This window comes from Eleginops maclovinus, chromosome 20 (genome assembly GCF_036324505.1).
Source record: "Eleginops maclovinus isolate JMC-PN-2008 ecotype Puerto Natales chromosome 20, JC_Emac_rtc_rv5, whole genome shotgun sequence".
NCBI classification, from domain to species: Eukaryota; Metazoa; Chordata; class Actinopteri; order Perciformes; family Eleginopidae; genus Eleginops; species Eleginops maclovinus.
Genome location: NC_086368.1, coordinates 25,512,115 through 25,528,710, shown reverse-complemented (window position 1 = coordinate 25,528,710; position 16,596 = coordinate 25,512,115). Strand labels below are relative to the sequence as shown.

At 41.3% G+C, this 16,596-nt stretch overlaps 3 protein-coding genes and 1 long non-coding RNA gene across 5 annotated transcripts; 1 reads left to right on the top strand and 3 right to left on the bottom strand.

The window, feature by feature from the left end:
- The first annotated feature begins 726 nt into the window (after window positions 1-726).
- LOC134883232 (uncharacterized) lies at window positions 727-2,655 on the top strand. Of its 2 annotated transcripts, XM_063911513.1 has the most exons (3): window positions 727-1,117; window positions 1,334-1,927; window positions 2,052-2,655. In XM_063911513.1, exons 1-3 carry the CDS (start codon window positions 770-772, stop codon window positions 2,457-2,459), a joined length of 1,350 nt encoding a protein of 449 aa, XP_063767583.1. In that variant the 5' UTR covers window positions 727-769; the 3' UTR covers window positions 2,460-2,655. The 2 variants fall into 2 exon arrangements, with proteins under 2 accessions (XP_063767583.1, XP_063767584.1); XM_063911514.1 differs by having other exon boundaries at window positions 1,334-2,655.
- Window positions 2,656-2,836: 181 nt separating this feature from the next.
- On the bottom strand, window positions 2,837-6,200 carry LOC134883581 (E3 SUMO-protein ligase ZBED1-like). Its single transcript, XM_063912011.1, has 2 exons — window positions 5,705-6,200; window positions 2,837-4,961 (listed from the first exon to the last, which is right to left on the bottom strand). The coding sequence occupies exons 1-2, from the start codon at window positions 6,068-6,070 to the stop codon at window positions 3,285-3,287; spliced, it is 2,043 nt and encodes a 680-aa protein (XP_063768081.1). The 5' UTR covers window positions 6,071-6,200; the 3' UTR covers window positions 2,837-3,284.
- An 838-nt stretch (window positions 6,201-7,038) lies between these two features.
- LOC134882367 (uncharacterized) lies at window positions 7,039-9,122 on the bottom strand. Its single transcript, XR_010168148.1, has 3 exons — window positions 8,832-9,122; window positions 8,426-8,600; window positions 7,039-8,171 (listed from the first exon to the last, which is right to left on the bottom strand). It is a non-coding gene; the product is annotated as an uncharacterized LOC134882367 (long non-coding RNA).
- A 687-nt stretch (window positions 9,123-9,809) lies between these two features.
- Window positions 9,810-16,306, bottom strand: mon1a (MON1 secretory trafficking family member A). The gene is made up of 6 exons (XM_063910683.1): window positions 16,159-16,306; window positions 14,712-14,863; window positions 12,562-12,927; window positions 11,260-12,025; window positions 11,016-11,163; window positions 9,810-10,783 (listed from the first exon to the last, which is right to left on the bottom strand). The coding sequence occupies exons 2-6, from the start codon at window positions 14,833-14,835 to the stop codon at window positions 10,643-10,645; spliced, it is 1,545 nt and encodes a 514-aa protein (XP_063766753.1). The 5' UTR covers window positions 14,836-14,863; window positions 16,159-16,306; the 3' UTR covers window positions 9,810-10,642.
- Between the last annotated feature and the right edge of the window lie 290 nt (window positions 16,307-16,596).

The window sequence follows — 16,596 nt, the reverse complement described above, 5'->3', positions numbered from 1 at the left end:
GTTCAACAACTTATATAACGTAATCCAATAAAGTGCTACCAAAATCAATTCACATATTAATGATCTTCTAAAACAACACTTTTGAAGATTTAAAGAAAAAATATTTTTAATTATCTTTAATTTCTGACTTTTTTACGTCCATATTTTTCGATAAACCATAGGCTACAGATGTTCTGTGTTTTTCGATGCTATACCCTGACAGATGTCTTTTAAACAGAATACACCATGTCGTTCTTTTGATATTTTCGACCTACTGTATTCTGTTCACTTGTAAATATGTTTAACATCAATTACTATGTTGTTCTTTCTGATATTTGCGACCTAGTATATATTTTTCTAATATTTGGACGTACTATGTTGTGTGATATTTTTGATATATTATAATATGTGTTTTTTATATTTTTGGCATTCTAGACTACGTCATTTCTGATATTTTCAACAAATGATGCTATGTCTTTTTTTCTACTATATTCGACATACATTACTATGTTGTTGTTTTTCTGTAAGGTTGTTTTCCGATATTTTGGACATTGACTATACTGTCATTATTTGGGATATTTCCAATACACACTATGTCTTTGTCACACTAGAGCGCTCTCGAATATTTCACACCTTGTTCCACTGAGTCATAATCCCTCACTAAGAAACATCCGGGCACTGTTTGTATTCTGCTATATTTGTACAGTTTCCTAAAGGCTTAGGCAACAAAGTAATAGAGCTCCTGCGGTCACGTGACTTTTGGTTGGGAGCCACCATTTTGGCAGTCAACATGACCACCGGTGCCAGTGTTTTCTTACCGAGCGAGTATACTTCTCATTTTAATTCAAGTGAAATTCGGCTTTATAGTACAAAATTAGAGAGATTAAATATAAGCGACCCATATAATTCACCCGGTGTGCTTTTCAAGAGCATAACCTCCTGCTCTGAAGACGATGTACCCGACTTGCGCTACGCAGACATCCACAGCTATCTTGTAAGCTTTCCATCAGTGTACTCAGGAGACTCCCTCAGAGCGTACAAAAGCTTGGAGGCTTACAAATGGTGTCAGTCCGGCTTCGTAAACAACATTCAACTGTGGAGTCTTACATCCAAAAACTTCGGCATCATCACTGCAAGGGTAAGTATTAAATTATTCCAGTTTGATAGGCAGTGTCACGTTAGCATTGTTTGTTTATTAGCTTGGCTAGCTACGGAAGTGTCACGTTAGCATGTTTTTTAGCTTGGATAGCTACTGCAGTGCATCTGTAACTTGCTAGTTTGTATTTTTGATCGTACTCAACCAAAGTGGCTGGCGTTTTTTACCTTTATTTATCTGTTTTGGAATTTCATATAGGTTAATCACTCCCAAAGGCTTAATGAAAGTCAACTAAAGCCATGGGTGGTGGTGAGGAACGACGGTGTTGTGCTGGGAGCCCACTGCAACTGCACAGCGGGACTCGGGGAGAGCTGCTCTCATGTGTCAGCTGTTCTCTTCAGTCTGTGGGGAAAAAACAACGCAAGGCACGAGGAGATCAGCTGCACATCCAAAAAATGCAAGTGGGCCTCTCCCAGTGAGGATGCTGCGAAGAATGTGGAGTACCTGCAGGGCAAGGACATCATATTCAACCATACTCAACAAAATAAAAAGGGGAATTCCACCAAGGGTACCTCTGCGCCCCCATCTTTCCCACCCCTGACTGCTGCTGAACAAACACAGTTCTACCAAAATCTCTCACAGTGCCGGACTCAAGATGGGAAGTCCTGCAGACCTGCAGTCCTGTCAGTTGTTCGCGGGTACGCCACATCCTATGTACCCAAGGCTGTCAAGCTAGATTTACCTGAACCCCTTACCAGTCTGTATGACAAGAAGGCAAGAGACCTGAACCTGGCTGAATTACAAGAGCGTGCAGAAGGAATATTTGAGGACTTGACTGTCACTGAAGAACAGGTACATAACATATTCTGTTTACTAATGACTGAAATCTAAGATCTACCATGTTATGTGCACGTGTACTGTGTGTGCGCTATCTTGCAATGTAAATGAGAAACTGTTTGGATTGCCATGTTTTCAGAGTGATATTGTAGAGGAGGAGACCCAAGCACAGTCCAAGTCCAGAATTTGGTTTGATCAAAGGAGTGGTAGGGTGACAGGATCTACCTTCAGAGCAGCAACAAGAACAGACCTCAGAAAGCCAGCCGTGTCTCTCATAAGACAGATATGTGACCCAAAGTCCCATGTTTTCAGCAGTGAGGCTACCAGGTATTCATGGGCAGAGAATTCCAGCCAATGTCAACATGCAGTTGAACATCCTAACATACTCCAAATAGCATCCCAAAAGTTTCTGCCTTGTTGTAAGGTGTCAGCTGATGTTCATCATCCCAAAAGTAATGGGCATATGCATTTGATTACTTATTGTATGAAACATTGTGACATGTGCATCAGCAGACACCTTACAATACAGCTGTATCATGTGGGATGATATATGCCACATCTTCAGGAAGGTACTGACAAGTCAAGGGTAGTGTGTGTGAGCATTACAACTGCATGTTGAAATCAGCTGGAATTTCCCTGTAAACTAAAATAGGGTGTGCAGTGTGTAATCTCTTCTATGTATGTGTTAACTTACTTACGTACAACATATGGTGTACAAGAAAATTAGTGTGAGGTGAATGAACAGAGAGGGTAAATGCAGTAAGTACTAGGCTATTCTTTAAAAAGAAGTGTAAAACCAAGTACAGCATTAAACTAGTGTTGTCACGATACCAAAATTATTGTTTCGATACCGATACCAAGTCAAGAATTGCGATTCCGATACTTTTTCGATACTTTTCCTGAAAAGGGAGAAACACTCTCAAATATCATTGATGTGCTTTATTTTAAAACTGGGGCAACATTCTTATCATAACACACTAATAAATGAACATATGAACAGCAGATATATTAAACATTTGAACAAAATATGAAATATCAAAATATAAAAAATAAATTAGAGCAATGACACTCAAGGTAAAAAAATAAATAAATTTAGCAGCATTATCTCAGTCATAAGAAACACAAGCGTTACCAGTAATAAACATAAATAACAAATTAAAGCAATGGCATTCAATTTAAAAAAACAAATAAAATGTAGCTGCATTATCTCTTATACTCACAACTGAGTTTAAAAAAACAAATAAAATTTAGCTGCATCATCTCTTATACTCACAACTGAGTTTAAAAAAACAAATACAATTTAGCTGCAGCATCTCTTATACTCAAAACTGAGTCTCTTAAGAGCATTAGCCCTAGAATGGCCAGCAGATATTCATTTCTTACACTTATTTAAGTTCTTGGCCAAGAACACTAGCATGTCTAAATGTTCTTCAGTCAGCCTGGAACGTCTTGGGCTACAGATATTTCCAGATGTGCTGAAGACTCGCTCTGAAGCACAACTTGATGCTGCAATGCAAAGATAGTTCTTTGCAAAGTGTGCCAGGATGGGCAGTTGTGCCTCATGTTGACTCCACCAGGCCAGGGGATCCTCTGCAGGGCTGATTTCTCTCAATTGTTTGTATTCAAGAAACTCAACATTTAGTCGTCTATCTGTGGGTGTTGCAGGTGTGGGAGAATGGTGCCTCGTTTCAGAATTATCTGCCCCTTTCTTCTCTGTGGTTATGGTGCAGAGCAAACTTTTTAAGTCTCTCTTATTCCTCTTTGGTGCAGCACCTGTTCCTCTAGGGTCCACTGGACTGTGGGGTGGAAGCTGAACGGCCTCAGATTTAAGGAGCAGCTCCCTCTTGATATCCTCCTCCATTGTTACAAAAGTATCTTTAAATCTCGGATCAAGGAACGTAGAGGTGTTTAGGGTCATCTGCAGGTTGTGGTCATCGTACCTTTTCTCAAAATCTCCTCTAATTTTGTTCTTCATTTCTATGGCCAAGGGGCGGTCGCCTTCCTCTTCTATTAGGCAGGCTTTGATTTTCCACATCAGTGGCAGGACTGATGATATGGTGGTTTCTTTCTCTCCACTCAGGGCATCAGTGAAGTCACTGAGTGGAGCCAAGACATCCCTCACTATTTCTATAGTGGTCATGTCTGTGTCTCTGGGCATCAGGTGCCACTTCTTCCGGTCCTCAGCCAGAACCGCAGAGACAGCTTGCTGCTGCTCACAAAATCGTTCCACCATGTCATAGGTGGAACCCCATCGGGTGGGCTCATCATGGATTAATGTATGTTGTGGCAGTTTTAAAGACTTTTGTTTGTCTTTGAACAGTCTAGACATCTTGTTTGATCTGGAGAAGCCTGACACAGTCTTACGGAGCCTGGACAGACAGCTTGCCACACGATCAATATCTATGGCTTTGTTCACTGCCAAATGCAGATTGTGCCCGAAACAGGGTATCCAGGTGTATTCACTGAAAGCTTTGCGGTTGTTTGACGCATTATCTGTTGTCATTCCAGCCATATTGGCCATGTCTAGCCCCCAGGAATCTGTGATAATTTCCTCCAGGGTTTCCTTTAGAGTGTCGGCTGTGTGATCAGAATACAATGCAGAGCACCCTAAACACCAGGACTGCATCTCCCAGGACTGTGTAATGAACTGGAGTGTTACTGCCATGTAAGTGTCCACAGTTCTGCTGGTCCAGAGATCAGTGGTGCAGGAGAAAAATGTATTCGGTGTGTGACTAAGTTGGGCACTGATTATCGCTCTTGTTTCATTGTACATCTTGGGAATTTCATTGTACATGAAAAAATTCCTGGATGGGACGTCATACCTTTTGTCGAGATTTTGCATAAGGTTTCTAAACCCAGCTTTTTCCACTATATAAACTGGCACTTGATCCAGACAGATGAATTCTGCTACTGCCCTGTTAAGCCGTTTTACCTCCTTGGACTCCCTGGGGTACTTGTTGTGCTGCTCAAACATAGCTTGGAGGGTTGGCTGCTGGGTTGGCTGCTGCCTTTGAGGAGTTGCTCTTCCAGAGCCCATAGCTGCAGACCGCTGTAGCAGAAGAAAATGGAAATATTTAAAATATGATGGTGATAAATGTGTCATAACGGAGGACCTAAATAGTTTATGTGTGATAGTAACAATAACTTGTGACTAACTTAACATCTCTATGCAGTGGTAGTGATAATTGCTAACATTCACTTAACCATAACATTACCATTATTCATAGGATATAATGAGTTAACCTAATGTTGTTTAAACTGTGACATGGATTAATATAGGCGTTTCCTGTACTTCAATGTCTGATTTCTTTGATGGTTAACTTTATATTTGAGTCCATAATTTCTTACAAGGCAAAGGTTTCATATAGGCCTACACCTCCTTTGCGTACAGCAGGTTCATGCTCTTTAAATGCTGTAACCCAATACAGGCTAAATAAATCACTGACAAACATGCACATGCTGTGATTTTTATCATATAGGCTAATAAAGGCTATAGATCATTTTAGCTGATGTTTTGTATGCTTTATTTTAGCAGCTTGCGAATTATTTACGTCATCTATGAAAGTTGCGTTTTCAAAGAAAGATGCTGAACTAGCGTTAGGCAGGCTATTGTGGTTAGCCATGAGGATAATGCCCATAGTTAGCCTGCTATTTCTGTAGATAGCCTGGTCAAACTACGGTGGTGCAAAACAGTGACTTGTCACAAAATAAACTATAGCCTTCTCATTTGACTTGTTTTAAGGGCATGAAGTTCATGAACGTGATGATACATGTTATATTTCACATACTAACCTGTCGGTCTTTAAACTCCTTGTGCAACTCGGCGTGCTTGTCGGCCAAGTGTTTCGCCAGGTTCGAGGTGTTGGCTCCCTTAGTTTGCAATTGTTTGTAGCACTTACGACAAACAGGTCTCGACATATCGGTAGCTTTGCCCTCACTGTCAGCAAGGTAGGCAAAGTACCTCCATATCTCACTCCTCGCGTCATCTTTATCAACCAGCCGTGGACCGGCGGCCACAGTATCACTCGCACATGCAGCCATCTCTCTGTAGTGTTTGTTAAATGACAGCAGCAGTGCAGCCTCTTGCTGCGTGCGTGAGGAGAAAAAACACGGACGTCCATAGGGAGGCACTCGAGCGTGCGTTGCACACACCAACATGAAATATGTCTCTTACAAATATGGAACACGGACATTCTAGAAGTATCGATACTAATAAATTTAGGAATCGTGACATTTTTAATTTCCAAGAATCGCGGTGCTTTTGAAGTATCGGTACATCGTGCAACACTACATTAAACATTTGTAAAGGGCAGGGAGGTAGCAATGTGGGGTGGCATTACTATTGTCCAAAACTCATATTTCCATTGTTTCTTCAGATGGGGATGCAATAATGAAGAACTGGCCAGAAAATACTACGAAATGCAGCATCGCCTATCACACACAGACGTCCTGGTGCGACCAGCCGGATTTAGAATTTCACCTCTGCACCCATTTATCGGGGCCTCACCTGATGGGTATGTGTCCTGTAGCTGCTGTGGTACAGGTGTCTTAGAAATGAAGTGCCCATTTTCTGCAAAGGAGCTTTCTGTCAATGAAGCTGTAAATTCTGTTGCACACTTTTGCCTTGAACAAGATTCCCTAGGAAAAATTAGACTTAAGCGAGACCATGCATACTTCTACCAAGTGCAGATGCAGCTATTTGTTACCAAATTGGCATACTGTGATTTCATTCTGTGGACTGAAAAGGAAGGTGATTCACCCTTTGTGGAACGCATTACATTTGACCCAGAATTCTTTCTCAAAGAACTTGAACTTGCTCGTGACTTCTTCCTAAAATGCATCATCCCAGAGCTGTTAGGCAAATGGTTTTCTGCACCAAAACAAGCAACTGCAAGCACCGATCCCCAGCAACAGTGGTGCTACTGCCGTGCACCTGCGGCAGGGAATATGCTTGTTTGTGCCTCAGGGTTCTGTGCCGTGAAGAGGTTCCACCAAACCTGCCTTCGGATGAAAAGGGTACCGAAACAGTGGGTGTGTCCTAGTTGTAGGAAACTAATCAATGCTCAAAAAAAAAAAAACATAATTACTTAGTCTTACTTACTTACACAAACTTACACTTGCACAAATTCATCACTCAAAGGGCACCACAGAATCAGGTACATTTGTTAGTCCACAACATACACTCACAATTTTATCAAGATAAGTAACATCATTTTCTTTCTCTATGTCTGTGAAAGTTATTGGCACAGTGCTTTGTAAGATAGTATATTTCTGACGAAGTACTCCTATGACTCTTTCGATGTGAATCCTTAAAGAGGCTAGAGATCTTGTATTCTCTATGTCAGCAGGATCTAACTGTGTTTTTCCACGAGTAAATGCTGGAATTTTTAATTCAGCCTGACACCTTTCAACAGACTCTTTCACCAGAAACCCCCTGTCTGCCAAAACAACATCCCCTGGGAGAATATTAGGTAAAAAAGTACTGTGTTCTGTAATGAACTTATCACTGGTGCGACCTCCCCATCCAGTAGAAATGAAACAAATTGAACCTTGAGGGCAAATGGCAATTAAATATTTCATGGTGTGATGTGATTTGTATCTTGAGTAACACTGCGCACTGGGTCGCAATCTACTTGGTTTCTCTAGAAATATTTCAAAGCAATCAATGATACAAACAGTCTTCTCGTAGTCACCATTTCTAAATACATATGGAAGAGATGTTCTTAAAGATTCTCTTTCAGGCCACACCACTAGGCTTGGCACCAGTCTACAATACATCAAATTAACACAGTTTTTGAAGTGCCTGGAGACAGTAGTTGGGTCGATGCCAAAATAAAAACCCAAAAAGTCAAATGTTAAGTTCATTCGAAGCTTCATCAAAGTCAACATGTATTGTTGAAAACATGTTATTGATGATTTAACTTTGAGAAATGGAGCCAGATATTGAAAAATGGTCATGAGACATGCATAGGTTGCCAGCCCAGTGAGGACATTCACCTTTTTATCATTGTTATTTAAACTAATCTCTGTCAGGGTCTTCCTATTAATCTTTTCCCTTAACAACACATTTTCAGCCCTTAGAGCTTGGCATTCTTGCTCAAGACTCTGGATGCGGGTACAGCAGGTTTCAGAGGTGCATGGTGGTGTTACTGGTTCAGGCTGGACAGGATCATCGGCTGAGTCTTCCAACGGATCTGTGATGGGGGGCTCCTTCAAAGGCTCTGTGATATGGTCTTCTGGGGCTGCATCAGTTGATGTCCTGATGAAAACACAGAAGCAGCAAAATAAGCTTTCATGCATACAATACTGATGGCAGTTTGACATGTTTACATGTTTACAGTTTGACATGTTTAATGGAAATCATATGATATTAGCCTTCATTAAATGACTGGTGTGACGTTATTGTTTATAACCATATCACGGCAGTTAACTATTTGAAATAAAATAATCTGAATAACACACCGATCACAAGTAGACCCAACATGTAATCAGACAGGAGTTTGATCTACCCACCTTTGACGGATGGCTTCTGCAGATATCTTTGCCTGCTCTACTTTGTGCAGTTTAGCCTTCTGCCTTCTGTTAAAAACCTCCAGTCTCGTTTTATGTCTCCTCTTCTCTGGAGATGGAAGGTAATCGAAAATTGAGGGGATAAAATCCGGACTCAACGGATTATCACTCTTTCTCCCTACAAAATAAGAAGGAATATTTCAACACGGGTTTGTTTACCACTAGCTTGCTACAAGCTAACTTGCTAACTGGCTAGGCTGCGCCAGAGCCACACTTGTTGAGTTAAAAAGGGACATCACAGTGTCCATTAGCTATAATAACTGGGTGCTACTTCTTAAATTAAACTAATTAAATTTAATTAAACTGACCAGAAACTTTTTGTAGCATTGTACTGTATTCCTTCACCCACCTGATATGAAGTGATCACTGCATAAGCGAAAGCCAACGGCCGGGGGGTCCCATCTTTCAGTCTTTTTCTGAAGGCTCCTGGCTCTTTTAATCGCTCCAATCCACTTCTCCCTCCTCTCCGCGTCTTTAGGAATGCGATAATACGATACACCTTTCTTTTTCCCACGCCTATTTGTGCAACCTGGTGCACAGCAGTTATCCACCATCCTTGACAGTCTGCCAGTGCCTGTCAATTTACTGCCGCGATGACTGCCAAAATGGCTGCCCCTGTCGTATCTCGTCACGTGACCAGCATATATGACATCATCTGCAGGAGCTCTATATGTCTCATGTTGCTGTCCTGAAGTATGGATGTAACCTACACGTGATGGTATACTGTAAAATACACAAATTGAAGGAGAGCAGTAGTTGAAAGTGTGTATTTTTATGCTGGAACTAAAATGCTTTTCCTTCTAACACTGGAGTAAAAAAGGTCTCCTACTTTAGTACAATTTCGAGGTACTTTTACTTTACAGGTATTTAACTGTTATGCTAATGTGTACATTTACTTCACTACATATCAGAGGAAACTATTGTACTTATTTCTCACTACATTTATCTGATAGCTTGAGTTTCTTTACATATTATAAAGTCAAAAAAACATAACTAGACCTGGAAGTGAAACATTTTCCTGAAAGATGAAATATTTAAAAAAGAAATAAAAAGGTTAAATGTGTTTGAACTCCACCAGCTGTAACACAAAAACTCTGCTTATATATAATATCCCAATAATACAGTGCCTTAAAGGGCCATTCTGCCCAGTGCGTAGTTTTAATACATTAAGTTGTATTCTTTTGTTTTTTGAAGTTTAATCTCAAATGAAATACAGTATTTTGGGGGCGATACCGCTACTTAGAGATGAGCATTCCTACAACCATTCATACTAATACATTAAAGTAAGAAAATACAAACTTTACAGCCAACCAAGACTCACAATCTGTTTCATTACGAGCCATATTTATTCATCACAATCACCACTAGTTAAGGCATGATTAGTGGAGACAGATGTGGCAACGGGATCCTATGAAATACAGCGAACCTTAATGATTAGACACAAGCACATTACATTTCATACAATACTGTTCTTAACTAATGTGTAGATTTTGGCAAATTTTGAAATGTTCCAATGGTCATTGAAAGAATAATGGACATTTAGATTTCATGATAAGACAATAACAATCCAAACAAAGACAGCAGTAAACAGTTTACAGAGTCATAAACACGTTTGTCTTCGGAGATCCTTTTGCATAAAGAAGGTGCATAGAGGTGAAATGACGATACAGTAATTGGTCATCATGTAAAAGATAAAACACAAAAGGAATGTGGTTGACTCGTGTCTCAAGACAAGAGAGGATAGCCTCCTGCAGGGCCACAACAAATTCCAGTTTTTCAATTCAAATTAAACTCTTGACTTTTAAGAGCTCGAGCATTTATTTAAAAGAATAAAATCAGAAAGGAATTTTTCTGTCAGGTAAAACAATCGTTTAAGAAACAACTTCCAAAAGCGTACCAACACCACCCATCGAGTTGTTTGTGAGTCATTGATGATGCTGTTTTTTTACATTTGAAGTTATAAAACAAATCAAAATAAATTGCTTTCTTTCATTGCACAATCATCAGAAATCTGTGAGTTAGATTAGAAGAATCCAGAAGCAAAGGGGGGGTGGGAAGCATTGCTCCGACAATCAGTAGTTGACACAGAGCTGCACCTCCTGCAGCTGCTGTTGTTCAGGGTGATGCTTTTAGTTTCAGGAGGTGAGTCTGCAGACGGGCTCAGTATGTGAGAGGACTCAGGATGAAGAGGCGATCCTCCTCCTTCCTGATCCACTTCAGCAGTTTGGTGACAGCAGCGACGGCCAGGGCCTTGGTCCCCAAAGGGCTGAAGCAGAGGTAGAGCTCGAAGCCGCTCGTCACCTGCAGGAAAGAGAGGGAGAGGAATCAGGAATGTATTAGTCCCACACTGGGAAAATGTACTGCCGAGAGAGATTCGGGGTGGGATCCGGAAAGGACCACGGGTCGGGAATCGAACCCGGGTCACCAGCGTACGGTGCAGGTGCCCCAGCCAGATGCGCCACAGCCGGGGCCCTCAGCGATAAATATATATAATACTCTTAAAGACTACAATCATCTGATCTCCCAGGCTTACCCACGCCAGCAGGTTTTCTCTTTCCCCACAGCGGTAGAAGAAGCGGAGAGGTCTGGTCGGATGGTGCAAGCTGCTGTGGAGCTCCTGGTACAATCCCATCAGCCTCTCCTGCTCCGAGTCAGATATATACACATCAGGGAACTCTGGACTGGAGAAGAAATAAAGAGGGTCTTGTGAAGTGGGAAGAAATGATTTTCTCTATAAATTAAACCCATGTAAAGGTTTGATCAGACATCCCGCCTACCTGGTGTACAGCCCTGAGCTCTTTGATTTGTACAGGAAGTGCCTGAGCTCCGGGATGCCGACATGCTCAACAGAATAGGTGGGAGATTTCAGAGCATCCTTCAGGGCCTGGTAGGCAGTGCGCCTGCTCAGCCTCTCCAGGAAGCGCTGCTTGCATTCGGACATGTTAAAAAAGTCCTCTCGGTCGGTCGAGACCAGGATGAGGCAGAGCTGGGAGGCGGGCTCCAGGTAAGAAATGTGAGCGTGGAAAAAACCCGCGGTGTTGAACTTTGGCAGACAGATCGGCGTCCAGCCCTCGCCCTCCCGGAACGACGAAGAGGAGCCGACGAGGTTGAACACCAGGTGCAAGTCTATGTGGTGCAGGAACTGGTCCTTCTTCCTCAGCAGAGTGACCAGGCGGTCCCCTGCCAGCAGGATGGAGAACACCAGATTCTTGGACTTGGCGGCCTGCAGGCTGGAGGACACCGTGTCCCGGGCGGAGCTGGCCAGAGGCAGACAGGTGACGGCGCTGAGCAGCAGCCCGGGGTCTCGGTCCAGCCGGTGCAGCAGGTTGTCGGTGAGGTACTCGGAGCCGGCCAGCAGGCGGCGCAGGTCGTAGTTCTGCTTATGCTGGAAGATGTGATTGAGCTGGGTGAGGGTGAGCAGGCTGACGATCTGGTAGTAGATGTACTGCAGCTCCCGCAGCAGCTCCTTGTCCGACTGAGAGGTGCGGGACACGCCCACCAGCACCAGAGGGCTCTTGGTGAGGAAAATCACTTTACAGCCATCTGATACACAAAATATGCAGAATATTGATTCAATGTGTTCATAAAACACACTGCTTGTGAGAGACAGTTCTATTACAGAGACAGCTTTGACAGGGGGAGATAGAGGGGACGACACGTTTAAAAGGGACTGCGGGCAAGATTTATGATAAATGACAAGTCACCACAAAAGACTAGCCTTTCAATCTTATTGGACCACGGGAAAATAAAGTTGCACCTGATAAAAGGAAGGCGCACAGAGCAAATAGAGAAGCGCAAAAAAAATGCAAAAGCTTCACTGCTATTAGAAGCAATTACAAAAATCACCCCCCTGTCAAAGTAAACATAGTATGGAAACCCTTCATCTCCACATTTCAAATCTATATCTCTAATGAAGAATAAACTGGCCCAAAAACTAATTTAATTACAGCCTAAAACAGGAAAAAGAAAACACTTTAAGATATCCAAAATCCAAGAGGATATCTAGTCAATTCACTATATTGATATCATATCAAAATATTGCCTTCCCCTATTAGCATAACACAAAAGTATACTCTCACCTGCATGGATGGATCGAATGGTGTTCTTCTCGGACTCAACGACGGACACGAGGGCCATCATCACCCCCATGGTGCTGGATAGAGCCTCCTCCGTGCCATAGCGGGTGTAGATCGGCTTTCCAGCCTCGCTCAGCACAAACACGTGTTTTCTGTGGCTCCTCCACGCCTCGCTGGACACGTCTTCCTCCTTAGACTTACTCTCTGACGTAAGGTGTGGCTCCTTCTCTCCCACCAGCACATTCAGCTCCTCTTCACTATCCCCTGGATTGTTGATGTCGGCCTCTCTACGGACTTCTTCCTCAGCCTCAGCGGTCAGATCCTCGAAGGACTGGGCATGGACGAACATGGCACTCTTCTGACCAGCACCTGTGTTGATGTAGGGGTACATGATTAAATGTTTGGTGGAGATATAAGGAAGCCTTTAGTGTGCAAGGTGTTGTTTAACATAGTTGTGAAAACAAACTTCAGACACAGTTTTTTGGTTAAGAAGAGGGGAGACTTAAAGGGTAGAGACTAACTGTTTGGTTTGTCATAAGGAACGTCTGTTTAGTTCCCCCACCTTTTTAGAGCAACACAAAACCACTTTCCTATGAAAACCATCCAGGACTGTCTCAAACTCCAATGACACATTCCCAAATCAGGCTGATTTTGGCCAAAAAGGGCAGCTGAAAAAAAACGGGCGAATGAAACAGAAATAGTCTCTTAAATGTCGATATTATGCAATGTTTATTCTTTGACTTAAACAAACAACCAAACAAGAACCTGACTGATATTAGCAAAAGCCTAAGAAAAGTCTAGATAAAATGTGTTATTAATGAATGCGTTTATATTTGAAAAAGATACAAGAATGGTCCTATTTGGGTTGTCAGAAAGAATAAACCCCCATCGTGGTTAAGGTCACTTTAGGAAAGAGGAATTAAGAGCAGAATTGTCTCATAATGAATCGCTAGACAAAGCTGCAAAAACCTCATGTTATGTCAAGACTCAGTAGAGCTAATCCCCAGAAGAGTTACGTCATCATTCCTTCTGTCAGAGGTGGATTTTTCCAAGCTGGATGTGACATACCTCAGCTGCTGACAACATGATTTTACCATGACATGTTTTCCTTCCAGGAGATCTTTGCATTATTATAGTTAATGGCCTGTTTCTGTCTGATGACTGTTGGCCTTGTAAGGTTTCCCTAATGCATTAAAGTTGTTCTGTCACATAGTTAAAGAGAATATTTCAGATCTGACAAGGTAGTGTCACAGAGACCAAAATAAAGGATGCATTTAGGGGCTCCTTGTCAAGTTTATTACAAGAGCACTCCCCTCGGAGCAGCTTGGTAGTCGGGTCGTTACAGTGCATGCCATATAATCGCAAAGTCAAACCCACCTCTGTTACTCCCCTGATCTTCTGTCAGATAAAGGTATGTTCGATATTTCTTTGCACAAACAGGATGTACCATAGACTGTATATATTGATATATATATATATTCTATATATACAGTCTATGGGATGTACAGACTCATGCTCTATCACTCACACACACACACAAGCACACAGTGCTTAGTATGAGTCCTTCCTATTAGAGTGTTCATGTAAAATGGAGAACTTCACTTTGCACGCATGTGTTTCTATCATGCTTTTTTGACATGGTTTAATAAAGTACCAAATAAAAATGTATAATATTTCACAGTGTAGTCCGCTGCAAATATGTTCTGCTCCTACTGTGAAGCTGCAGTCATCAGAACTGCTTTTTGGCTGGATGCAAGTCCGGAATGAACTAATAAGTTGAATTATGTGTCAATGAAACTTTGCATAAGAGTTATTTGTTAGCATTCAAGAGAGTGGATCTCTACATATCCTTAGCAGTGTCTTTGTATAAGGGACACAGGTGTTCTGTAAACAGTTTACTCGTGTACTGTAAACATTTTTTATGTTTTTCTAATATCATCCCATGTGGGTCTTGCCACAAGATGGAATAACTCAAATTAAATTCAATGTAGTTCTTTATTCTGTTCATTCATGTACTTATCAAAGCCAAAAGACAACACAGCTTCATGAAAATTGTAGCCTACCAGGTACAGGACTTGAGTAAATGTCTTCAGCTCTGTGTGACTGAGTCTACTGACAATCTGCAACACGTGCTGAATATAGACCACTCTCACCTGGTTCTGTTCCCTCCACCAGACCCGGGGTGGGGCTCTCTGCCCTGTCTGAGCGAAGGTGGTCCCCGGGAGCCAGAGTCCCGTTCCCCCAGGATGCCGTCGCCCTCTGGGCTTCTCCATCCATCACTGCTGCTTGTGTTAGGGACACACACCTGGCAGACAAACGGACAGAGACCAAAGGTCAACAGCTTTGTGTTTGACATTATGGCTGAAGATCAAGCTGCTTATATACAGCTATGGTAATGATGTGCTACAATGGTGGAAAACGCAGTACTGTACGTCTAAATCTACACAGTATTTCCAGGATCTGTATTTGGTCCACATTGACAATACTAAAATGCTCTTACTTGTTAAAAAGCAGTCAAATAAAATAACCATAATTAAGTAATCATGTGAAAAGGTAAACTTTTGATACCTGAAGTACATTCAACTGATAATACATGTGTACTTCAAATTATTCTGAAATGGTTCATTGTGCAGAATGATTTCTTTTACTATTTGTACTTAAAGTATATTTTGATGCTAGTTCTTTAACTTGAGTAACATTTTGAAATCAGGACATTACTTGTAGTCGAGTATTTTAAGACCATAGTTTATTCACTTTCACTTCAGTTTGTAGTACTTCTGCCAAGACTGTGACATGTTATGGTCTGACTTTAACCCTTTATACAGTATTTTAAGAGAAATGTTATAGCTAAAGCTGAGTTTCACTTCCGTTATTAAAGTTACAAGCTGGTGTGTTGCTTAATTCAAAGATTTTTAAAAAAGAATCCTGGTCCAGTGTTGGAAAGTTACTAAGTATATGTACTCAAGTACTGTACTTTTGACAGACTTGTACTTTACTTGAGTATTTCAATGTTGTGCTTCTTTGTACTTCTACCCCACTACAATTCAGAGGTAGATAATGTACGTTTACTCCACTACATTAATTAAATACCTTTACTTACTTGGCAGATTTGGATTAATGTTGTGAAGTATAAACAACACTTAAATAAGACTTTAGTTACACTGGACAAACATTCAAAAGCTACACTGCAGTATACAAAGTCATTAAAACCATCTGCACCTTTACCAGCTTTGAAAAACACCTTAATGCATCAATAATTAAACACACAATAGTTTGATATTCTGAATTAGGCCAATTTGCATGATGCATTTTGGTACTTTAAGTATATTTCTATGCTAATACATTTGTACTTTTACTTGAATAACATTTTGAATGAAGGACTTTCACTTGTAATAGACCATTCCTACACCTACACCTGAGTACCTCACCCACCTCTGCCTACTCATTGGCTTTTACACTGCTTCGTACGGTATGCTAACGAAGAACTCCAAATGCTAGCTAACTTTAGCACATAGTTTCTACTGCTAGCTGTCCGCTGGTCTCCGCTTTAATTCTGACAAGCTGCTCTCATGACTCGTTTAAAACATTCACAATGATTACCTTTCATTCCCGAAATTGTCTGCATGTGTTTCGTTGTGCTCCAACTTGCCCGTCACATTTACTGCAACTGACAGTAGCTATCAAGCAGGAACATGACTGTAGTTCTTCGTTGTGTTCTACATGCCCTGCTGCTAACGGTTAACGTTAGGTTGCGGAAGTAGGAATTGTGGGCAATGAAGTTCTCTTCCAGATGAGTGCTCTCTTCTAGAGAAGTTATCAGGCCGATTTTACTCATATAAAACCAGTTATTATTAATGTTTTTTGTGATTCTGTAATATGGATAAAATAGTGTATAATGGATGGATATATTTATCTACCAATATTATAGCACATGAGTGATGATAAATTATGTTGTTCGGCCCTAATACATATCAGATTATCTGACAAATCATTTTCAGTAGAAGTTTCTTTTCACAATGGACGAATCTGATCGTATTT